The 26,325-nt window shown below is 37.3% G+C and overlaps 2 protein-coding genes across 4 annotated transcripts in view; one reads left to right on the top strand and one right to left on the bottom strand.

The window, feature by feature from the left end:
• Positions 1-26,325, top strand: part of CENPP (centromere protein P) — a 383,426-nt gene that overhangs the window by 251,151 nt on the left and 105,950 nt on the right. The window lies entirely within an intron of this gene.
• Positions 1,613-26,325, bottom strand: part of ECM2 (extracellular matrix protein 2) — a 39,406-nt gene continuing 14,693 nt past the window's right edge. For both annotated transcript variants that reach the window (XM_003421091.4, XM_003421090.4), the window contains exons 6-9: positions 22,198-22,355; positions 19,534-19,673; positions 17,659-17,985; positions 1,613-2,813 (exon numbers count right to left, since the gene is read on the bottom strand). In XM_003421091.4, coding sequence (XP_003421139.1) covers positions 2,645-2,813; positions 17,659-17,985; positions 19,534-19,673; positions 22,198-22,355 — 794 coding nt within the window. In that variant the 3' untranslated portion in view covers positions 1,613-2,644. The remainder of the gene's footprint in view (positions 2,814-17,658; positions 17,986-19,533; positions 19,674-22,197; positions 22,356-26,325) is intronic.

Raw genomic sequence — 26,325 nt, 5'->3', positions numbered from 1 at the left:
TCAGGCTGGAGGCTTCTCCTGACTCACGTAGCTGCAGGTCCTGGCAAACCCAAGATCAGCAGGTAAGACAGCAGGCCCCTGGCTCACAGGCTGTGGAGGCTGATGAATCCCAAGATCTACAGGTAAGCTGCTAACTCAAGTCCCAAGAACTGGAAGCCAGATAAACAGGATCCAGCTGCAGGATCCAGAATGTGCAAAAGACCATGAGCTTTGCCAGAAAGTCCACATATATCGGATGCAGGGCACACCACGAAGAAACTTCTTTCAACTGGTTGACTGCTCATAGGAGACTTCATCATGGAGGTGATTATAATATATCAGATCTCATTATGGAGGTGATTACATCATTACATAGCTGCCAAACTGTATCATAACTGCCAAACCACTGAGACTCATGGCCCAGCCAAGTTGGTACACAACCTTAGTTATCACAAGGCAGCTTTTCCCTAGTCGTATCTTGAGTACCTTCCAACCTGAGGAGCTCATTTTCCAGCACTATATCAGCCAATGTTCTGCTGCTATCCATAAGGTTTTCACGGGCCAGGTCCTTTTTCCTAGTCTGTCTTAGTCTGGAAGCTCTGTTCAAACCTGCCCACCACGGGTGACCCTGCTGGTATTTGAAATACTGGTAGCATAACTTCCAGCATCACAGCAATACACAAGCCACCACAGTGTAACAAGCTGGCAAACTGCCCCTGCTAGACTATAATTCCCACAAGGGGAGACCTTGTCTGATCTGTTTATCACTGTACCTCTCTAGAACAGCATCTGGAAGATAGCTGGAAAAAAAGAGAATAATGAGTGAAGGAATGGGTCAGAGTCAGTCTCTGTGTTGTCCCAGCATGCTAACTCCAGTTGGCTTACCTTATTCAATTTAAGTCCCCTTTGAAGCTGGTTTGTTTAATGCATAAATTGCTATAAGCTATTTATATCAATGTATTCTCACAGTAAGATTCATCGCACAAGGGTTCTTGTTAAATGAATGAATAACCTTATCTTCTTGTTTTTCCTGTCTCTTACATACAACTGGAACATTTTAATGCTCCTACATTCTTAGACTATGAGTCTCAACTTATTGTTTCATAAGATTCTATTTCTGTTCTTAACCACCTGCCTTAAGTCTTTGACTCTTAATTCTAACATCTTCATCATATTAGTATTCTTGTTCATATTGTAATCTTAAAAATTAGATTCCTAGATATTAAGAGAGGAGACTTGGAAAGAAATGCTTAGAAATAACATTAGCTCATATGGAGTAAATCAAACTTTCACATCGCAAAAGCTGCCCATGAAATGGTGAACTTTGGTTGAACGTGCTTGTTTCTGTCAATTTTATATGAAATTTTATAATAATAACTGCACTGACCATGTACAACATATTCTCAAAAATGCTTTGCGTTCTTCTCTGATTCTCATAACAAACAATTATGTGAAGTTGGACCGAAAGATTCCTAGAGTGTTGATAGACCTACTAAAAGATTAAATAACTAAAGTTCGAAAAATTAGAGAAACCTGACCAAGGTATAACTGATAGAGCGGCCAAGACTGGAATTTGTTTTTTTTTCAAGACATAAAACTGACACTAAAAAAAAAGTCACTATAGTTTCTATATGTGCCTTTTATAATTTATTTTAGCAATATAAAGATAAAATATTGTTACATAATGAAAATTGTAATATGTGGTTTTGGTACGGCCTAGTACATAGTAAATGCTAATAGCTTTGTGTTAAATTGATCTGAATAAAGGATGTATTGAACAAATTAGGGCAAAAGAGAGAGGTGTTGACTGTCATCAGTGGAACAAAAGTGTTTTTAAATAGATGCTTTAGGTTTACATTTACAAGGTTATAGTCAAGAATAATCAGCCTGTATTTTAAACAAACTCCACTGATTTCCATAAAATCTTTTGATCTTGACCAATGAGAATAATGAGAGTAGATTTTAGAATAATGTTTTGTTAACATTTTAAAAAATATTTTGACTTACAGGAACACGTATACCCTTCTCCCAACTTCCCCTGATGGTAACAACTTGCATAACCATAGTACAATGATCAAAACCTGGAAATTAACTTTACAATAGTATTAATTTCACACTTGGAGTTAATAGAAGGAACTAAAGCTAAGCCAATACTTATGCGTATTTATATCAGTAATTATAACATAAAATCTTAAAGAAAATTAACAAATTACTGTTTTAATAACAGAACATAAATTCATAAGTTTTATTTGTTATTTTTTCCTGCCAAAATACTTCTTGATCTTGGACTATAACATACATATATAATTTTTAAAAGGATTTATGAAGTTATTAACTTATGAGTTGTTAACTCAGGTTAATTATAAAGGATGTGTATGTCTTGTTCCAGATTCTTCTTGTCTAGCTCTGCAGTGCATAACATCCTATCCTCATGAGAAAAACTTTGCAATTTGATAAGTTCTTTCTAGAGGTGGGAAACCAAATGTTTTTTTACCTTCACTAACACACCTTGTGGGTACATTTTTGGTTACTCGTCTCTGTATTGGTGAACCAGGCTGACTGTCATAATGACACTAAATACAACATGAGAATTACGTCTGTCTTATGACAAATGCTGCAACAAATATATGAGTACATTTTATAAATGACAAAGAAGAATTTTGAATTACTTGATATTTTGTGGTTTAAGAACAATACTTGAATATGATCTTATGCATGAAAATGTATACGGCGATATTTCTCTTGTTTTAATGTAATTATTTTCAAGATGAAGATGTTCCAGAGTTGAATCGCCGTCTTCTTCAGCTTTGCAAATTTCTTCTGGAAGAATGTTCCTGAGGAAAAACACAAATGCAAGTCACCAATGGTCCAAGTAATGACCTGGCTTTATAACTTAGGAGTTAAATTTTACATTTGCTAAATAAAGGTCTTTTGTTCTTAAAATAAATTTGGATCCTTTTCTTATATCATACATCAGCTCAATTCCAAATATACAACAATCAAAATGTGAAAAATAAAACCATAAAAGTATTGTAATAAAGCATGGTTATAACCTGAAAGTGGTAAAAGACTAGTGTACAAAGACCTCCTAAAAATCCAGGAGGAAAAGGGAAAAGAGCAAAATTGTGGGTTACTGGCTCACAGAAGAAAAAAAATAAAAATGGTCTGTAAACAAAAAGGAGCTCAATTTTATTCATAAGAAGAGAAATGCAAATTACAACTATTTCAGCCACCCCCCCCCCCAAAAAATCCAAAAGTTCATTAACATTCTGATGAGGAGGCTGTAGGAGGTCAAATATTATTGAAGTGAATACCAAATGGCATGATCCTATGGAGAAGAATGTGGAAATATGTAACAAAGTTTTATGTGCATTTTACCCTTTTCACTCAGCAATCCCACATTTAGAAGTCTATCCCAAAGTTAAACTAGAAATACAAAGTGAAAGTTGCACTGTTATTCATTGTGGTATTCTTGCAGTAATAAAAGAAACAAAGGTCTGTCAGTAAGGAACTGATTAAATAAAATATGGCACATCCATATAAAGAAATACTATTCCATTGTAAAAAGGAATGAGAATGTCTCTATATCCTGATATGAACTGATATCAGGACATACTGATAATTTAAAAGAGCAAGGAGTAGAAGAAATGCACACACACTTTATTTATCTATCTGCGTATATAATGCTCCTCTTGTATGATAATGTGGGCAATAATGGAGGTATGTCAACATATATATGTGTATGTATGCTTATATTTAAAAAAGAAATACTGTAAAAATAAACTAGAAATTAATTAAAATTTTAACCTATGGGGGGGGAGGGATAGAATAGCATGTAAGGGACAGGAGTTCTCTCAATATTATTATACAGTGTTGACTTAGGAATCGTATAAATGCTTAATATAAAAAATATTAAATCAAAAAGAAAAAAGCAATTCTTAAGAACTAAAACAAATGACCTTATCTCAGTATTAAATTGTAGACATAATATTACAGAGAAAATAATTATTTCAAGAGCCGCTGTATTTCACCTGGACATCTTTAGTGGAACATATTATAAGAATAAATAGAGTGACAAAAAAAATCTGAAACTTAATTCAGTACTTTTATTGTTAGTAGCAATAATGGTATCATTTTGAAACTTTTTTATGTATTGTAAGGAAAAAAATAAGTTAAAATTGTTTAGAACCTAGGTTTTCAATGTGAGAAACAAGTTTGAAACAAAAAAAATTAAGTAAATACCTATAATGTTAAATTTCAATTGGAACTGTCAGTATGAACTCATATTTTTTCCTTTCAAAATATGTATTTCCTCAAAGTCCACTGAAAAGCCTAAGAAACAATGACAACATAAGTGAAATGAGCACACCTGGTACCCAGATTTTGGTCTCTAAATAGTGTTCCCCAATAAAAAGAACTAGGCTCCTTAGAGGAAAACTGATTACAGATCTGCAATAGCAAGCAAACAAAAAAAAACAGAGTCGGACGCATGTTTTTGTGCCAGGAACAAGTAAGCTATCCAAGATCAATGGAAACATGTCAGAGAACACAAGAGCCAGCTTAAATTACCATTGTTCAAAAAAAAAAAAAAACTAAATCCACAGCTCTTGAGTAATTTCCGACTCATAGTGATAAAAAAATATAGGACAGGTTAATTGCACTATAGGGTTTCCAAGGAGCACCTGGGGGATTCAAACTGCTGACTTTTTGGTTAGCAGCCGAAGCTCGTAACTGCTGTGCCACCGGGGTTTCCACCATTGGCCAAAGATGGGTGAATTTAAGCATCAAAAAGACTAATAGTTACAATTGACTGGAACAAACTGGATAGATAAAACCCACAAGTTCATATTGATTCTTCAGGAAAAGAGAAAGAAAAAGCCAAAAACAAAACAACAAAGCAAAAACACTGAGGCAACAACTTCTTACTCTGCTTGGTAGTTTAAAGAAAAGAACTGAGCATTTATCCTACCTTTCAGATCAACAAAATAGTCCCAGTTGATAAGTGAAAATTCTTTACAGAGGAATCACAACTAATGTGGAATGAATGACAAAATAGAAATTCACCATTTTGTTACGAATGAATAATAGCCTCAAGCAACAGTCATCGTTGAATGAAACCATTGGTTGAATTATTGTTGGAGATAATCAGGTGGTGACCCCCTAAATGCACTAATGAATTTCAGAATCACTGATAGTGGAACAAACAACTGTTGTATGCCTCCTGGTGCAATGCAGTGTGACTCATAGCATGACCTATCAAGTACTTTTTGCCAAAAATTTTTGAAACTAAAACTTACAAAGTCTTTAGAGGTAGTTTCCAATTTACTGAAAATACAGGTGATAGGCAGATAAATCAGGTGATACCTGATTTATTCAATAATTCAAAAAGAGGTGGGGTTCAGTGCTGCTCTAGATTAAGAGAGAGGTAACAAACAAATGTCCCATATTTGGATCCTGATTTGAAGAAACCAACTAGATAAAACACTTTTGAGACTAATGGGAAAATTTGAATATAGAGAATTAAGGAATTATTTTTTAAGCTGTAAGAGTGGCATTGTGATTATATCACAAAATGCCATCAATTTTTTAGGGATGCATATTGAAGTACGTAGGGATAAAATAACATGATATCTAGTGTTTGCTTTTTTAAATTTTTTGTTTTGGTGAAAATATACACAACAGCACATATACCCATTCATCAGCTTCTACACATATAATTCAATACATTGGTTACGTTCTTCATGCTGTGTCCCCATATTGTTTCCCCAGCATTGACTTGGACCCACTGCCCCCTAAACTTTTCACTTATGCTTTAAAGTTACTGTTAACAATTTGATCTTATATAGATAATTCTTCAAAAGAGCGCAATCCTCATGGTGAACATTCTTTGCTACTTTAGCTAAACAGTTGTTTAGTTTAAAGATGACTTCAAGGGATAATTTTAGTTGATAGTTTGAAGATTTTCTCAGAGTGATAGATTGAAGGGTTCTTCCAGTCTCAATAGGTCCAGCAAGTCTGGATTCTGTAAGAATTTGAAATTCTGTTCCATTTTCCCCTCTTGATCAGAATTCATCTATTGATTCCTTGATCAAATGTTCAGTAATGGTAGGTAACTGGGCACCATCCAGTTCTTCTGATCTCATGGCAAAGGAGGCAGTAGTTTATGGAGGCAGTTAAACCTACAGTCTGGTTCCTTCTCTTACTCTTGGATCTCCTTCTTCCTCTGCTGCTCCAGGCACACAGAGATTAAATGTTGTATCTTGGATGGCCACTCACAAGCTTTTAAGACCCCAGGCACTACTCACTAAACTAGGTAGGGGAACAGTAACTCTATAAAACAGCATTAGGCCAATAGACCTGACAGTCCCATGAAGCCATGAGCCTGAACTGTTGAACCAAGAGAACTAACCCCATGCGGTGTTTGAATGTACTTAATTAGAATCGGCAACTTTAACCTCTTTTTTTTTGGTTTGGTTTTGGTTGCTATTTTAAAACTATATATAATACAGTATTTGACATTTCACCTTATTTCTGGCATACAACTTAGTGATATCAGTTACAGTCATCAAGTTGTGCAGTCCTTAACCTCAATCGATGCCAATTTTCCCATTACCATAAACATAAACCAATTACTTCCCAGAGAATAATCCCCTCTCTCCCTCCCACCTCCTGCCCAAGGTAACCACTGATAGCCACTGATCTCTATATATTTACTTATTCTCGTCTTTTCATATGTGAGGTCATACAGTATTTGTCCGTTTACGACTGACTTATCTTACTCAGCATAATGTTTTTGAAGTCTGTCCATGTTGTAGCACGTATCAGGACTTCATTTTTTCTTTATAGCTGAGTACTATTTCATTGTATGTATATACCACATTTTGTTTATCCATTCTTCTCTTAATGGGCACTTAGATTGTTTTGGGATTTTTTTTGGTATTGTGAATAGTGCTGCAATGAACATAGGTGTGCACGTGTCTGTTCATGTCACATCTATTAGATCCCCAGTATATATACCTAGGAGTGGAATTGCTGAGTCATATGGCAGCTCTACCTCTAGTCTTTTGAGGAACTGCCAGACTGTTTTCTACAAAGATTGTACCATTTTATGTTCCTACCAGCAGTGGATAAGAGTTCCGATCTTCCCACATCCTTACAAATATTTGTTATTTTCTGTTTTTTGATCATTGCCGTTCTAGTAGGAGTAAGGCAGTGTGATTGTTAAGGTTGTGTGTGTCAACTTGGCTAGGCCATGATTCTCAGTGGCTTGGCAGTTATGATGTAGTTTGGCAGTTGTCTAATGATGTAATCACCTCCACAATGAGAGCTGGTATAATGTGATCACCTCCATGATGGGATCTGCTGTGAGTAGCCAGTCAGTTGAAAGAGATTTTCCTTGGGGTATGGCCTGCATCCAATATATGTAGACTTTCTGGCAAAGCTTGCTGGCTTTTGCTCTGTTCTTGATCCTGCATCCAGCTCATTAGCATCTGACCTCCCGTTCCTGGGACTTGGGCCAGCAGCCTCCTGTCTTACCTGCCAGTCTTGAATTTGTCAGCCTTCATAGCCGTGAGCCAGCAGCCTGCTGTCTGACCTGTGGATCTTGAGTTCGTCAGCCCTTGAAGCTACCAGAGTCAGGAGAAGCCTCCAGCCTGATACCTGACACACAGATTTGGGACTTGCCACCCTCTACAACCACATGAGTCATTTCCTTGAGAAAAATCTCTCCATATATATACACATATACATCACTGGTTTTGCTTTTCTAAAGAACCCAGCCTAAGACAGGTGGTCTCTTAGGCTGGGTTCTCTAGAGAAGCAAAACCAGTAAAGCATATAAATAGAGATTTATATCAAGGAAATGGCTCACGTGGTTGTAGAGGCTGGAATATCCTATGTCCATGGGTCAGGATAGAGGTTTCTCCTGATTCACATAGCTGCAGGTGCTGGCGTACCCAAGATCGTTGGATCAGACACCAGGGCTCTTGCTCACAGGCTGGGAAGATCAATGAATCCCACAATCGGCAGGCAAGACCACAGGTAAGCAGCTAGCTCAAGTCCCAAGAACCGGAAGTCAGATGAACAGGAGCTAGCTGCAGGATCCAGAGTAAGCAAAAGCCTGTGAGCCTTGTCAGAAAGTCCACTTATATTTGATGTAGGTCACACTCCCAAGGAAACTCCCTTTCAACTGACTGGCTACTCACAGCAGATCCCATCATGGAAGTGATCACATCATTATACGACTGCCAAACTGTATCATAACTGCCAAACCACCAAGAATCATGGCCCAGCCAACTTGACACACAACCATAACAATCACAGGCAGTATCTCATTGTAGTTTTGATTCACATCTCTGGCTTATGATAATGAACATTTTTTCATGTATTTGTTGGCCACTTGAATATCATCTTTGGTGAAGTGTCTATTCATGTCTTTTGTCTCTGTTATAGAAATTTAAAATTTTTTTTTAGGTATTAGACCCTTATTGGACATATCATTCCTGAAGATTTTTTTCTCAGCCTGTAGGTTGTCTTTTTACTCTTTCAATAAACAGAAGTATTTAATTTTTATGAGATCTCAGTTATCTATTTTGTCTTCTGCTGCTCATGCATATTGTTGTGTTTGATAATCTATCATTAAAAAAATTAAGTGCCATGGCTTTGCCCCTGTATTTTCTTTCAAGAACATCATGGTTTCAGATTTAACGTTTAGGTCATTGATCCATTTGGAATTGGTTTTTGTGTATAATATGAGGTATAGATCTTGCTTCATTTTTCTGCATATGGAAATCCAATTTTTCCATCACTATGTGTTGAAGAGACTATTCCTTCCCCACTGAATAGACTTAGCACCCTTGTTGAAAATCACTTTACCAGAGTTGTATGGATTTACTTCCGGGTTCTCAGTTCTATTCCATTAGTATATATGCCTTTCGTTAAACCAATACAAGTTCATTTTGATTACTGCAGCTGTGTAATGTTATGAAGTCAGGAAGTGTGAGGCTTCCTACTTTGTTCTTCTTCAAAATTGCTTTGGCTATCCAGGGTCTTGTGTCTTTCCTTATAAAACTGATGATTAGTTTTTCCACTTCTGTAAGGAATACTGTTGGAATTTTGATCCAGATTGCATTGTATCTGTAGATTGCTTTGAGTAGTATAGACATCTTGACTATATTAAGTCTCCAAATCCATGATCACAGAATATCTATCTATTTAGGTCTTCTTTCATCTCTTTCAGCAGTGTTTTATAATGTTCATTATATAAGTCTTTGCCATCCGTGGTTAAATTTATTTCTAGGTATTCTCTTAGGTGCTATCGTAAATGGAACTGTTCTCTTAATCTCTTTTTCAGATTTCTCATTACTGTTCTATAGAAACCGAACTGATTTTTATGTGTTGACTCTGTATCCTGCGATTTTACTACATTCCTCTATTAGCTCTAGAAGCTTTTTAGTGAATTCTTTTTTATTTTTTTTAAATACAGGAGCATGTAATATGTGAATAGAGATAATTTTACCTCTTCCTTTCCAATTTAGATGATTTTATTTCTTTTTCTTGCCTTATATCTCTGGCTAGGACTTTCAATACAATATTGAATAGGAGTGATGAGAGCGAACATCTTTGCCCCCTTTCCTTTTTTCAAGGGGAAAGCTTTCAATCTTTCTCTGTTGAATATAATGTTGGCTCTTGGTTTTTCATAAGTCCCCTTAATTGTATTGAGGAACTTCCCTTTTATTTCTAGTTTATTTAATGTTTTTTATCAAGAAAAAAATTTATTTAATGTTTTTTATCAAGAAAGGGTGTTGGATTTTATCAAATACTTTTTCAGTGTCAATTGAGATGATTTTGTGGTTGTTTTCCATTGTTCTATTGATATGGTATATTACATTGATTGATTTTCTAATGTTGAACCATCCTTGCATTCCTGAAATAAATCCAGTTGATCATGGTGTGTAAGGATCATGGGGATCCCAGAAGGAGAGGAAAGAAAGAAAGGGATAGAAAGAATATTCCAAGATATAATGACAGAACATTTTGCAGATCTGAATAAGGAGTTGAACCTGCAAATCTATAAAGCTAAGTGAACACCAAGCAGAATGAATCCAAAGAAGTGTACACCAGGATACATTGTTATCAAATTCTTGAAAACCGAAGACAGAGAGAATTCTGAAAGCAGTAAGAGAAAAGCACAGTATAATGTATAAGCGGTCCTCAATCAGACAACATGCCAATTTCTTCTCAGAAACCCTGGACACCGGGAGGTCATGGAATGGCATATGGAAAATACTTATAGAAAAGGGGCACAACAGCCCAGGTGCAAGGACTAGAAGTCAGGAGGGGACAGGAAAGCTGGTAATAGGGAACCCAAGATCCAGAAGGGAGAGTGTTGATGTGTCATGGGGTTGTTAACCAATGTCATAAAACAATATGCACACTAACCGTTTATTGAGAAACTAGTTTGTTCTGTAAAGCTTCATCTAAAGTACAATGAAGAAAAAAACTCTTAAAAAAAAAAAAAGGAAGTGCCAACCAAAATTCCTTACCCAACAAAGTTGTCTTCCAAAAATGAAGGTGAAATCAAGATATTCCCAAATAAACAAAAATTATGGGAATTCATTATCACCAAACCTGCTTTTCACACATTGCCAAAGGGAGTCTTTCAGATGTAAACAAGGACACTAGACAGGTACTCAAAGATGCACATGGGAAAAAAAAAGAAAAAAGTATAAAGGGATCTCCAATAAAGGTAATTATATGGGCAAATGAAATGGCCAGTTTATGGTATTTCCAGTGGATAAATTTAGTAGTTAAGATCTATAAGCATTATAACATCAAATATGTGACAGATAAATACGAATTTAACCTAGCAAACACAGGATGTATAATGATGTTATTGGTACTGCAACAACAGAGATGGTGGAGGGAGAAGTGAAATAGGAATAGAGTTTTAGTATGTCACTTGTTTTTTGTATGTTAAATGTTGGTATAAAGCTAAAATAATTGTTGTAAATGTAAGTCGTTAAATGTAATTTTTGTGGTAACCACCAAGAAAATATTTTAAAAATATATACAGAAGGGAAAAAGGAAGAAATCAAATAGACTCAACATAAAAATGTAACTAAACACAAAAATGTAGGAATTGTGGGCTAAAGAAGATACAAGACATACAAAAAAAATAAATTAACAAAATAAAAGAAGTAGGTCCTTTGTTTTCAGTAATTACCTTCAATATAAATGGCCGAAGCTCCCCATTCAACAGGCAGAGTGGGAGAATGGATTAAAAAAAAAAAGATCTATGCTTATGTTGTCTACAAGAGACACATCTTAGGCCCAAGGATGCAAACAGATTAAAAGTGAAAAGGATGGAAAATATTCCATGCTACTAGTAACCAAAAGAGCAAGGGTGGCTATACTGACATCAGACAAAATAGAGTTTAAATAAAAACCTGGTATAAGAGATGAAAAAGGGCATGACATAATAAAGAAAGGGCCAATCCATCAAGAAGATGTAATAATTATAGATATATATGCACCTGATATCAGTGCCCCAAAATATATGAAGAAAATACTGACAGCCCTGAATGGAGTAATAAACAACTTCCCAATAATAGTTCGGGACTTCAATATACCGCTTTCATTACTGGACTGAAAATCTAATAAGAAGATAAGGACATAATAGCCTTAAACAATACCATAAACCAATTAGATTTGATGGACATATATAGAACAACTCCACCCTACATCAGAACAATACACATTTTTCTCCTGTGCACATGGGCCATTCTCCAGGATAGACCATATGCTAGGCCACAAAACAAGTCTCAACTAATTAAAAAAGATTGAAATAATGCATCATATCTTCTCCAACCACAAAGGAATAATCTTAGAAGTTAATATCAAAAGGAAAATTAGAAAACATACAAATATGTGGAAATTAAACAATGCACTACTAAACAACTATTGGGTCAAAGAAGAAGTCAAGAAGAAGTTTAAAAATACCTGGAGTTAAAATAGAAACACAACATGCCAAAACTTGTGGGACTCAGCAAAGGCAGTCCTCAGAGGTAAATTTTTAGCAGTAAACACCTACATTAAAAAAGAAGAAAGATCACAAAAAAAGTCTAATTTTACAACTTGAGAAACTAGAAAAAGAAGAGCAAACTAAACCTAAAGCTACTAGAAGAAAGGAAATAACAAAGGTCAGAGCAAAAATAAATAAAATAGAGAAGAAAAAAACAATAGAAACAGAACCAGAATTTGGTTTTTTGAAAGACCAAAAAAAATTGACAAACTTTTAGCTATGCTAAGGAAACCCTGGTGGCGTAGTGGTTAAGTGCTACGGCTGCTAACCAAAGGGTCGGCAGTTTGAATCCACCAGGTGCTCCTTGGAAACTCTATGGAGCAGTTCTTCTCTGTCCTATAGGGTCGCTACGAGTCGGAATCGACTTGACGACACTGGGTTTTTTTGGGTTAGCTATGCTGGCAAAGAAAAAAGAGAAGATGCAAATAACCAAAATAAGAAATGAAAGCAGAAACATTACAACCGGCCTGACAGAAGTAAAAAGGATCATAACAGAATCCTATGAACAAGTGTACTGCAACAAACTTGATAACTTTGATGAAATGGACAAATTCCTAGAAGCACATAACCTACCTACTCTGACTGAAGAAGTAGAAAATCTCAGCAGACCCATAACAAGTGAAGAGATTGAATCAGTAATTTAAAAAAACAAAAGCAAAAAACCTCCCAATAAATAAAAACCTTGGACCAGATGGCTTCACTGGGAAATTTTACCAAAACATTTAGAGAAGAATTGACACAAATCCTGTTTAAAATCTTCCCAAAAGTAGAGGAAGAAGGAATACTTCCAAACTCTTTCTATGAAGCCAGCATTACCCTGATGCCAAAGCCAGATAAAGACACCACCAGAAAACTGCAGACTAATATCCTTTATGAATGTTGTTGTTGGGTACTGCTGAGTCAGTTCTGACTCATAGTGACCCTGTGTAGAACAGAACAAATGAAACACTGCCCAGTTCTGCGTCAGCCTCGTAACTGTTGTTATGCTTCAGCCCATTGTTGCAGCCAGTGTGTCAATCCATCTTGTTGAGGGTCTTCCTCTTTTTTGCTGACCTTTATGAATATAGATGTCAAAATTTTCAAGGAAATACCAACGAACAAAATCCAATAGCATGTTAAAATACAGTGTTTGCTTTAAAATACAATTAAAAAATTTTTTTCCAAAAGTAAGAAAAAAGTCAAAATACAAATCTCTCAGAGTTTCTGGAATGGATGTTATCTAACAGTTTTGCTGTTAAGGGAATATTTTAATGCCTTAGTGTTTTTTTTATATTTAACGTGGGGTAGATTACCTCTGATACTTAGCCTGCTTTCATACAGCTTCAGTCTTAGTTTTGCTCCAACCTTGGTCATTTGTATGTTTTTTCTACCAGCCACTGTATTATAGAACCTGAGTACCACCATGAATATAGAAACCAAAAGCCCACTTTTAATTTTTTCTGAAAATGTCGTTTATGTGTTTTGGGTACTCTGTTTTTAGAGTTATCATTTAATGTAAGTTTTATGGACTTAAAGTATTACAGTAATGTCAGGAGAAAAGTTTTACAAATCCTTCTTAATTGTTATAAAAACCATATTACCCAACTAAATTAAGAACTACTGGCCCACACACTTAAAGTATGATTCTAGTAATTCTATTCAGCTTTTAGACTTTTTTTTTGGTAACTTTCTATTTTGAAATAATTATAAATTTACAGGAAGTTGCAAAAATAGTACACAGAAGTCCCTTGTATCCTTCACCCAGTTTCCCCCAATGGTTACAGCTTATCTAACTATAGTATGGTATCAAAACCAGGAAATTGACATGAGTACAATGTGTGTGTATATTTCTATGCCATTTTATCCTATGTATACCTTCATGAAGCCACCAAAAAAAAAAGTATGTAACCACCACTGCAATCAAAATAATAGTATTCCATCACCACAAAAATTTAATCGTCCCAGTATTTTGTCTGTTCAGTGAAGTGAAAAAAATCTTAGCTCCATTTAACTACTTTTACTTTCCCCAGTTTATAATTGTCTTAAATGTTTCCTATATGTGTCTCGATATCCACATCAGACAATTTTATACTTTTTGCTTTAATCACCAAAAATGATTCAGAAAATTCAAAGGGAATAGAAAAGTCTTTCCTATTTACCCATAATTTTGCTTTTCTCATTGTTCTTTTTTTCTGATTTTCTAAAACTCCTTTAGCCATTCTTTTAAAGTAGGTTAGCTGGTGACATATCCTTAGTTTTTCTTTGTCTGAGAATGTCTGTGTTTCTTCTCATTCCTGAATGATGATTTTACTGGATATAGATTTCAGAGTCGAAAGTAGATCTTTTCTTTCAGCACTTGAAAAATGTGCCTCTTCTTCTGGCTTTTCGTGGTTTCACTTGTCATTGAAACCATTGTTCCTGTACAGGCAATGCATAGTTCCTGTCACACCGCTTTCAAGGTTTTCTCTTTGTCTTTAGTTTTGATGTGTTCAATTATTATATATCTTGGCATGAATTTCTTTGGATTTATCCTGTTTGGAGTTCACTTGACTTCTTTGGTTAAGTTTGTCTTTTGCCAGATTTGGGGAATTCTCAGTCATTATTTCTTCAAGTACTTTTTCAGCCCCACTTTCTTTCTCCTCTCCTTTGGAACTCTGATGACGTGAATGTTCATCTTTTGTTATAGTCCCGCTGTTCCCTGATGTTCTTTTTTTTTTTTGCAGTTTATTTTCTTTGTTGTTCAGATTGAATAATTTCTGTTGTTCTCCGATTCTTTCCTTTGTTCTCTCCAATCTGCTATTGAGCCCATTCATGTAGTATTTTATTTTGGTTGTATTTTTCAGTTCTAAAACTTCCGTTTGGTTCTTCTTTATATCTTCTCTCTTTTTTAACAGAGAATTCCTTTTTTCCCTTTGTTTCAAGCGTGTTTGTCATTGTTCTTTGAGGCATTTTTGTGATGGCTGCTCTAAAATCCTTGTCAGGTAAAGCCAACATCTGTGTCCTTTCAGTATTGATGTTTACCGATTGTCTTTTCTCATTCAAGTGACAATATTCCTTGTTTTTGGTATGATGCATGATTTCCTATTGTATCCTGGACATTTGGGGTATTATAAGACTCTGGATCTTATTTGAACTGTGTCTTATAGCAGGCCTTTTCTGACATCAAGCAGGTGGGGTAAGGGAGCTGCTGCTTCACTACTTTCAGGTGAAGGTGAAGATTCAGGTTCCCCACTTGTCCTCACTGACATCTTGGTGTGGGGGAGAGTGCGTCCTTGTAGCTGGCAGAATTGGGAGTTCAGGTTCCCCACTAGGCTTCTGCTGATGACATCTCCCTGGCTGGGAAGAAGAGGGATGTCCCATTATTGTTCCCCATGTAGCCTGCACTAATACTGCAAGTGGGGGAGAGAAACTCATTACTGCTGTGCAGGGTCGAAAGTTTCTGCTCCCAACTTGGTCTTCTCTGATATGCTGGCAGTGATAAGGGGGTGTGCTGCATGTGTGCCGCGTTACAGCCAGGTGAGGGTGGAAGACTAGGCTACCCACTAGACCTCTGCTGACAGGTATGGGGGTGGGTCCATGGCTTTTTCCATGGAGCTTGGCTGGAGTAGAGTGGTTTCTGTCTAAAACTTTTTTTCTTGCTAGTTATCCCCTTTATTAGTCCTTTGTCTAAAGAGAGTAGACTTTTCTTGGAGTTTTGTCTGCTCCCATTGTCATTTCCAAGGTGCTACCATTTTGAGGTATATGAGACAAAAGAAAACCCAAGGAACTCACTGTTGTGTTGTTCTAAAGCCCTGAGGTCCCTAGCTGATTTGCCTTTTCTCCACTTCTTGTATTTGCTTTACATATAATGTCCAGAGTTTTTAGCTGTACTTAGTGGGAAGAATGGGAATAAGTGTGACTACTCTGTCTTGTCTGGAAACAGAAGGCCCTCTTTCCCTTTTTAATTATCTCCTTTCTTTTGTGCCCTTCAATGGCTTTAATGTGGTATTAAAGTATATTTAAAGTAATTATTGACTGAGAATTTTTATATCTTCTCTTCATGTAGTAGTTAGTTCAATTACCTGTGATCGATTCTAAATTAATTTTTTCATGGGTGGCCATCAAACTATTTTCATTAGATCAGCGACCTCTAATAGAAAACAAATTGTCCTTACCCTTAGTTTCTTAGCATTAAATAGAAATGTCAAAATTTTCTATCACAGTATTTCACAGAAAGAGTTCTGGCGGTACAGAGGTTAAGTGCTCAGCTGCTAACCGAAGAGTTGGGTTTGAACCCACAAGCTGCTCTGCAGGAGAAAGATGTGGCAGTCTGCTTTCATAAAGATTTATAGCCTTGGAAACCCTATGGGGCAGTTCTGCTCTGTCCTGTGGGGTCACTATGAGTTGGAATCATCCTTGACGGCAATGGATTTGGTTTTGGACTTTCACAGATTGGGGCAACAGGGTCAGTAAAGAAATTAATTCTATAATCTTGAAGCCTTTGAAATGGCTTTAGTTAGAATCCATACTCTACTATTACCTCATCAAATCTCTTTCACATTTCATAAAACGTCTAAAATTTTCTGTCCTAGGAGAATTGATGTATTAATAAGTATATTACAAGCAATCATATGCAATTTGTAGAACTTACAGACAAAAATGGACTATATTGCCATATGCTCCCTTGATGGCAATGGGTTTGGGTTTTTTGGCTGTACACATACCAGTCTATTTCCTACCCTTCCCCACTTCCACCTCTTCTCCCAGCCCTTTATAAGTCCTTGTTACAGTTTAAATGTATTTGGAATTTTAGAGTGGGAAAAGAATAAGGGGTATCTCAGTGACAAAACAAAAAGATCTTAGTGTTCCTGTCTCTCTGTATCCCTTTACCAGTGATAAAAGCAAAAAAAAAAAAATCAAACCCATCGTCATCAAGTCAATTCTGACTCATAGTGACCCTGTTGGTCAGAGTGTAACTGCCCAGAGGGTTTCCAAGGAGGGGCTGGTGGATTCAAACTGCTGACTTTTTGGTTAGCAGATGGATTCTGAACCACTGTGCCACTAGGACACTAGCAAAGTATTCCAGATCAGTTTTTAAGACATTCATGATATCTGGGCATAGTTAAATGACCGAACACACAGAAAGATGCATCCCCCTAAATGAAGAAAGTTGAGACTCAATAGATTTTTTCAGAATTATGCCCTCAGAAAAATCTAGATAGAAGCAATTTTATTTTTAGCATATATGTATTTAGGCTTTGTGTTTTACAGATTCATATTTTTTAAATTATATGTGGGGCTGGGAGTAGCCCCATATTCTTTTTATTGCTGTAAGGCCTCATTTGAACCCATCTCTAAGGTTCTGAGCATTATGTAATTATGCTGTTTTTTTTTTTTGTTATGGCAATTGGCAAAAACATATAAAAATAGAAAAAATTATAATGGATCCCCATGTACATAATACCCAGCTTCAACAATTACTAACATTTTGTCAGTCTTATTTAATCAAACTGTTTATCACTTTTTTCCCTCGCTGGGGTATTTTAAAGTAAATCCCAGACATCATGTCATGATCATTTAATCATATATTTTGTCAACCCCAACAATTTAAATTTATACTTGAAAAAGCCAAAATTTACCGTATCTTGTTGTTGTTCAACCTCAGATAATGTAGTGCTTTCATTTCCTGTATCCCAGGTGGTATAGATTTGAAGTCATTGTGATCCAGAAATAATTCTCTCAGAGAATGGTATGCCCCATAAAAAGATACACGGTCCACTCCATTATCCACAAGCTTGTTAAATGACAGGTACAGGTACTCCAGGCCGGGCTCCATGTGAGCAAACACATAGCCAGGAATCCGTTCAATTTGATTCCCAATTAGCACTAGGTGCAGCAAAGACTTTGGTAGATATGAGGGAACGTGATAGAGCTTGTTGTAGGAGAGATCAATCGATTCGAGATTTCTACAGCAATGGAAAAAGTAAACAGTTGGGAACATCAGGGTAGTGACCGTGAACTCCAAATTTTAACAAGGCCAGTCTTGATGCTAGTCCATTTTCTTAAAAGCACTCAGTTTGTAGTAATGATTCTAAATACAAGCTTGGATGTTTAACCAGCTTGGGTTGTCAGGCTACAAGACTCATGTTTTTACCAGTGCATTTTATTGCCTCTCCAGGTACTTTGAGTTCTATTAGAGAGGAGTAACAAAGTTCAGGAGAGAAAAACTCTTAAATCCCTGGGGGTTAATTGTGAGGCTCAAAGAGGTCCCCAAGATATCTCTAAGGTCAAACAGTTTAATCAGAAATGAAATCCAAGAGTCCCATCTGACCTCAAATCGCCTATCTCTAAAGTTGTCTCTGGTTCAGGAAGAAGGGATCATTTTTGTTTGTTTGTTTAGTTTTTGTTCAACATTTGATTTAATGACCTGGCATACCTAGGACCTGTGATAAAACTGGGGGATCTAGAAAACATTGCTAATTCAGCAGAAAGTCTGAGAAATGTGGAGAATGACCTTGCTTGTTTCAGGAGCCTTACCCTGAGTCCCCTAGGACTTTTGTCCCATTCTCTCTTTTCACCTGATGAACACCGGTCTCCTCTATGCACAAGGGACTCAATCCACCCTTCCACTCCCCTGCCCTCCCTGAACTCAGTTGGCTCTAAGGCCTCTTTTCATTTCTCTCCATCTTACTTCTGAAAACCAAATGTCCCCATCTATGCTGCTCAGATGATGATCCATCATTCACATGAACCCACACATAATTCCAGGCCCTCTCTGTTAGGGGACGGGGACAGAGTTGCTGGCAGGGCTTGAGTCAGTCTTGACTGTGCTGCTTGTCCTTTCCCTGTCGTAACGTGCCTGGCTCCACGGCCTTGCCCCTTCATTGAGTGCTGCAGCCTCCCAGAACAAAGGAGTCTACTCTCTGCTCCCACCATTGGGCCAAACATTCTTCAGTCCACGTTTTAAGATTTGAAATAAAGAAATCATATGGAGAAACAGGCAGCGTGGTATAGGAGAAAAGGCTTGGGCTCCGAAGCCTGGTGCTTCCATTTAATGATTAGGATAATGAACACATGGATAGAAGCTTACTTACTGTGTGCAAGGGATAGCTCATCTAAACTTCATGACCACCCTAAGAGGTAGACATAAACTAGAGTGGCATTTTACCACTGTGGTCTGACCTCCAAGGTCAAACTGCTAGGATCAGTTCTGGCTGTACCTGGTATGTGGTAGGGTAGTGCCATGTACTGGCAAGAGGCAGTAATAATGATAGTAGCAGTAGCAGTAACCATAGATATCCTAACACTAATAATATAATTAACAGTTTGGAAGCTCCATGAAGTGGCTGACTAAATAGGGTGGGGAGGGGTTAAATAAGAAAGGACTATCTGTCAGAGCCCCTCGATGTTTCGCTGTCACCTCCTTCACTTACCACCCCCAACTTGTACACTCTGTTAAATACGAGCAAATGGAAGAATTAGACGAAGCCAGTCCAATTGTATTATATACTTACTCTTGATTTATCCAGGCTAAAGGAGCAATCCTATTTTCTTCAATTTTATTATAACGAAGTACAATGACATTTATCATTCTGGTATGATTGAAACAAATTTCAGTTATTTCTTCAATTTGGTTGTTTTCCAGGTATAATTCCTATAATTAAGAGAAAAGGCTATTATTTTTCTTCCTTTTGTTGATAAATATATTCAGTTTCACAGAGACTAAAATAGCTAATGTGATTATTCTCAGTATTATCTAAAGTTTCATCTGCTGCTCTTTCAAGTGAATTCATATTTTTTAAGATGTCAAATTTTCTAACTAAAAAAATAAAATGCACCGTTTGACATGCTTATGGAGTTAAGTAAATTTTATTTTTTTAGCCAGTGTTGCAAGATAGAGTATACTATAATAAATGTATAAAGCTTTCTAGTTTACAAAAGTTTTTCACATAAACTCTTTCATGTGGACTTCAAAACTCCAGAAGGTTGGTAGAAAACTATGATCTCCATTTAGCAGTAGAGAAAGTCAGGCTTGGAGAGATTATAAAACCTGCCTAATGTTACGTGACTAAGCATGAGAGAAACTCATCCTAACTCAAGCCTCCCACTATATACCACACTGTCTGTATATATTTTTAGGCTGCATTTTTTAGACTCACTTATATTATAATTAATTTAAATTAATTAAAAGAATCTTAATTTAAGATCAGGATGAAGTTTGCTAGAATTATTAGTAGCTTTGGAAACCCTGGTGGCATAGTGGTTAAGAGCTATGGCTGCTAACCAAAAGGTCAGCAGTCTGAATCCACCAGGCGCTCCTTGGAAACTGTACAGGGCAGTTCTACTCTGTCCTGTAGGGTCACTATAAGTCGGAATTGACTCAACAGCAATGGGTTTTTTCAACAGGTAACTGCCTTCAAATTAAATGTAGTTGGCATTAGTGGAAATTTTTCATTAAAGGATTTGAGCTACAAAATTCTCCTTGTACTGTTTTTGTAATTCACAAGTGGAACTGGCATATATCTTCAGTGTCACTTTCTATTCATATTATGGTGATTTCCCCCTCTTTGTCACTTAATTTTGGTATTTGTTAGAAATGAATAAAGAAATTTCCAGTTCTTTGCTTTTCATGAATATTGACGGTATTAAACTAGATCAGTGGTTCCCAAACCTGAACTTTCTAAAAGTATGTATTTCAACCTAAATGTACCTCAGTAAGAGACTAGTTAAATAAATTATGATAAATCCATCCATACATTGAAAACTCTGCCTGTAGGAAAGAATGGGAAGTTATTTTATATATAGATGTGAGACTGTCTTCAAGATACATAGTTAAGTGGCGAAAGTGTGGAGCAGAGATTTTAAGAAGCATTTATAATGTATGCACGTGTGTGTGTCGGGGGGAGGATTTCCCAAGCTAGTACGAGTGCATCCTTTGTAGAGAAAAACCAGGGACAGGAAGTTCAAACATGGGATAGAGAGGCATTGCTTTTGTATTATCATATTGCATGTATGTTTGTGTGTGTGTGTGTGTGTGTGTGTTTTACCATATGCATACATTATTTATTTAAAATTTTAATTTTTAAAGAAATTATAAATTTCTGGCCCTGCTTTCCAAGGAACCTGATTCTGCCTGACTGGGATAGGTCCAAGGACTCTCTATGTCTTAGTTCATATGATTCTGATGTAAACCCAGGTATTAGAGCCGCTAATCTTTAAGATTTTGATAAATCCTGTCTTTTAATTTGGAAATAGGAAAAAAAGGAGGGCACCTAAGGCAGTAGCATAAGATCAAAAGACAACCTCTAGTCTGGCTCACTGGGGCCACAGCCACGGTAAACTCCACCCTGACGTCTGGCTGAATGATCATATAGTATGGCAGAAACTGACTCAGACAAAGAAACTTGGCTTCTAATTGGGTTCTGGCAATATTTATAAACGCTCTGAATGGTTTTTTAAATGCATCAAATGAGGAATGTTGACACACATCAGCCAAACATTTATTACTTGCTGCAGCAAAGGAGACCACACACCATGGGGAACTGTGGGGCATCTCCAAAAAAAATTTTTAAAATCTCCAAAGGGGTGAGTTAAAAAGGGTTTCGGGCTTTGGGGTCTGGAATTAGTCATAGGGCTGTCCTGGTATTGGTCAAAATTTGTAAGTAGCAGAGCTACTAGAACAGTACTTGATCTTCTCTCTGGAACCCGTGAGTCCATGCAGAGTTACTGTTCAATCAGTTTGTCTGTGGTTTTACCTTGGAACATATGGGCCTGAACAAACCGGTATTTTTAAAAAGCTTAAGCTTAGTTTGTGATAAACATCATGGGTTTGGTTTGGTACAGTTTAGTAACTATCTTGCGAAGCAGGGTCCTTTTTGCAAGTTGTGGTTTCTGTTCGAAATCTTAGTTCCCCTTTCCCATTCTCTCCTAGAGCTGCCAGTGGGACCTTTTTTCACTTAATCAGTGGTCTCTACCAGTATTATAATTTCAATTAATAATTTTATATCGTTTGAAGAGGAAACAATGGTCAGATTATAGTAAATTCTGTATATCAGCACCCATATACTACAGTTTAATATGCATCACAAGTCTTTTAAAATGTTTCTTGTTTGTTGTGTTGTAGTGTACTGCTTTTAAAATATGAAACATTTAAAACATAAGAAGAAAAATATTTATACCTCAATAGAAGCAGGAAGATTCTGTGGTATAATTCTAAATTTGTTTTTTCCTAGACGCAGGTAGTGTAAGCTCTTCAGAGGTTGGAAAGCTAAAGGATTGACGTTGGATTCACTGAGACTGTTTCCTTCCAGTTCCAGAGTGAACAACTGATTTAAGCCTATTAAAAATAAAATAAAATTATTGGAATATTAGGGTAATTGAAAAACCATGAAGTTTCTATAACCTTTCAAAATGTCATATGAAATTATTCAATTTATTTGAAGGGTTCTTTTGTAGCTTCTTTGTGTCCCACTGTAGAGCCCTTTTCTAAGCACTTTGTAAATCCCAAAGGCTCAGTTAACTAGGACTAAATGCATGGTCTGGTGCAGGCCTATAAAGGAATAAATAGAGTGCTGTGTGGTGGAAGTATACATAAGGAGAAGAAGCAAAATAGAGAGGATAGTGATGGTGATATTTTTAATTCTTTTGGTCAGAGGAAGTTAAGAGAGAGATAGGAAAAAGAGTCAGGAGAATCACCACAGAGGCAGTGATAGCTAAATTGGGGTAAGTAGAAGGTTATGGAAGGTTATTCTAAACATTCACAAAGACATGTAGGTATGAGATGGCAGGATAATAGGGAATGATTTGGGGTTTAATACAATGAGTGATTCCTTTTTCTAGGACATAGAAAGGAACACTCTTTTCTTGCAGACCCTTAACCTCTGGATAAGGGAGTTAGAACAATAAAGCAGAGCAGTGAATTCTCATCATAGTTATTCACTTTTTGGTATAGAGTACGGCCACATAAAAGTTTTGAAGAGAAGATAATCTGAAATTCTCCACACTTTCAGCTGAGCGACCAAGAAAGGCCTTTTATATGGACTTTTTTTTTTTTTTCCTACTGGCCTCAGGAGTGGTATGATCCAGATCGATAGAAAGCTTAAAGATGAATGGACAGCTCAGCAGTGATGATGTCCAGAGGCATCTAATTCAGATATTTCAGAGTGTGGCTTTGTATTTGTTCAGTGATCAAGATTCCCAGGGTAGGGGAAGTTTTCATATTCAGCTACAAGTCACAGGCATTGCACTATATGCTATATGCAACTCCACTCCTCTCTTAGCTGTATTAGAGTCCAGTTGGAGAAGCAAGAGCAAAAGACAGTTCCATCAGATAATAAATGCTGAAAGATTACAAAGAGGAGATAGCAGTGTAGATGTGGGTGTTTAGAGAAAAATTAATGGAGGTAGGACTAGAGCTAGGCTCTTAAGGATAGAAAGATTTAGATAGAAATGGAAGGAAATGAAACAACAAAGTGAACACATGTAGGTTCAGAACTCCATGGATGTGCTCAAGTGGGAGAAAAGAAACCAAACCTGGAGTGGATCTTGGGTGATTAGGGTGGGACTAAACTGTGGAGGCTCCTGTACCCTGGGCAACCTAGTTTGGCTTTCATTGCTAGGTAGCAAGCAGCCTCTGAAAGTTTGAGTAGGGGAATGGCAGGACCAAAGCTAAATTTTAAAAAAGATTGTTCAGATGGTGGAGTTTAGCATTGAAGGGCTAAAAGACAGGAAGTAGGGAGGCCAGCTAATAAACTATGATAAGTGGTTCTGTTTCCTTTATATTCTCTTAAATTTCCAAAACTAAAAGTACTGAGAATCTAGTATACTTGTCTAGTACCTCTAGTACCTTGAGGTTTTGAAATATAATAAAAGTTTTCCTTTGAAAAATAGATAATAGAAGGGAACTGGTCATCATTACAAGACCTCACAGAGCGAGAAACTATACACACCACAAATTCATGATATTATGTATTACTTTGTATTTAGTCTGTATTTGTATATTGTATGTGTAGATAGCATAAGGTAACAACACACACAGAAGATAGCATGGAATGAGAGGAGGCATCTTGTAGGTTAGACATGAGGTAGATGTTGAAAGGAGGATTCATTTGCAGGAAATAGGCAGGAAGTCATTCCATTTGTGAGGGTTTCATAGGTGTTGATACACATGTATAAGAACACCAATCATATCAATATTCTTATTAGATAACAACATACGATCATTGCTAGAGAGGCCTCAATGATAATGCATTTTGATTTGTTTTACTCATTAATGAAGATAGGAAACTTTGGAAGCATGTCCAATTTTCTCCTGTTCTCCCTCACTTCTACCTTTTATGCCCTTTTCCCTCATATTTAATGACCTTCCTTTTCTCCTCGCTGGGTATGCAAATCTCATCTAGTCCCTCTCCTACTTAAAGGTCTTCAGTGGACTCTACCTCTCCTACTGGATCAATTTCAGACCCCTTAGCACAGCATGTAAAACGCTTCCTTATCTGGTTCTTTCTGTCTTTTCACACCCATCCCTTGCTATCCCCTGCATCATGCCCAGAGCTGCGTGCAGTCCCAGGGTGTCCAAAATCTTTCATTTCTTCACTCCTTTGTATATGCTGTTTTCTCTCCCTGGAATATGCCTCCTCCCCACTTCTCTGGAACTGCCATCTGAAGGGTCATAAAAGAAGAGCTGTCATAAAAGAGAGAACAGAAGAACTGTGGGCCCAGCTAATAGCTTCCACACAGAAAGAGAACAGAACCACAGCTTGGGTGGTGATCTGTGCTTGGGCTTACCCTCCTCACTGCCTGCTGGCTTGCCAGCAACTGGAACAATCAAGAGAGAACTCTGCATCTGAGGGGCCAGCACTAGAGCAGGACTAAGAACCAGGTACCCTAGTACCTGAGAGTCCAGCACTAGAGCAGGACTGAGAACCCAGCACCTGAGGGGCCAGAACTAGAACAGAACTGAGAACCCAGCAGCTCAGTACCTGAGAGTCCAAAGCTAGAGCAGGACTGAGAACCCAGCACCTGAGAGGCGAGCGCTAGAGCAGGACTAAGAACCTGGTACCTCAGTACCTGAGAGTCCAGAATTAGAGCAGGACTGAGAACCCAGCACCTGAGGGGCCTACACTAAAGCAAGACTGAAAACCCAGCACCCCAGTACCTGAGAGGTCAGCACTGGAGCAGGACTAGGAGCCCACAACCTGATAGGCTAGCACTAGAGCAAGACTGAGAACCTGGCACCCTAGTACCTGAGAGTCCAGAACTAGAGCAGGACTGAGAACCAACACCTGAAGGTCAACACTAGAGCAGGACTAAGATCCCAGCACCTGAGAGTCCAGAGCTAGAGGAGGAATGAGAACTCAGCACCTGAGGGGCCAGCACTAGAGCAGGACACAGAACCTGGTACCCCAGCACCTGAGAGTCCGGAACTAGAGCAGGACTGAGAACCCAGCACCTAAGGGCCCAGCACTAGACCAGGAATGAGAACCTGGTACCTCACGGGCCAATACTACAGCAGGACTGAGAACCCACAATAAACAAACGAAGAGGCCTTAGCTGCACAGAAGGGAGTTTTCTGGGCTAGATGACAACAGAGAGCCTTCTTACTGGCATCTGAACTGGGCAGGATGGAAGCCTCTGTGGTACTTGGACTTTGGAGGCAGGAGGGGAGGGGAATGAGAGGAGGCCAGTTTACCACAGACTGCAATTTGACAGGTTGGATGTAGTGGACACATTTGTGTGTGAAGGAAAAGAGTGGGCTAAAGGAGATGATAGAGAAGCAGTTCATGGATGTTTGAGGGCACATTTTATAATGATTAATTTGAAAATACAGCTAGGAATGTGATCTTCATATACAGTTCACCTATAGCTCAGTAACATACTTGTTTTAAGTTACGTGTTCTCTTTGGTTTCTGTTTAACCCAGCAGAGAGAAGTTGACTTTTCTAATAACGTTTCCCTATGACCAAGCCCATCAAAATTTGTATTTATTAATGTTGTTCATGTGTACTCTGAAAACCATCTAGAAATTGAGTATTTCCATAACTATGTACTCCTCAGATTTAGCAATTTTCATTGGTACTGTTCTTTTCCTATTACCAGAAGTACATTGTTCCTTTAAACCCTATGAAGTTTTTTGGGAGTAGAAGGAAATAACTGAATTGGTTTATTCCTTTAAAGGCTTGATTTATTAACATTAGTAAAATAAGTATATTTCAAATGAGGTAAACAAAAAGTATTGAACATTACATCGCAAGAGCTATGTTAGATTGTGTCTTAGTTATCTAGTGCTGCTATAACAGAAATACCACA

Source organism: Loxodonta africana, chromosome 9 (assembly GCF_030014295.1).
Source record: "Loxodonta africana isolate mLoxAfr1 chromosome 9, mLoxAfr1.hap2, whole genome shotgun sequence".
NCBI classification, from domain to species: domain Eukaryota; kingdom Metazoa; phylum Chordata; class Mammalia; order Proboscidea; family Elephantidae; genus Loxodonta; species Loxodonta africana.
Note: the sequence above shows the minus strand (reverse complement) of the source record. Positions and strands in the feature narration are given on the sequence as shown.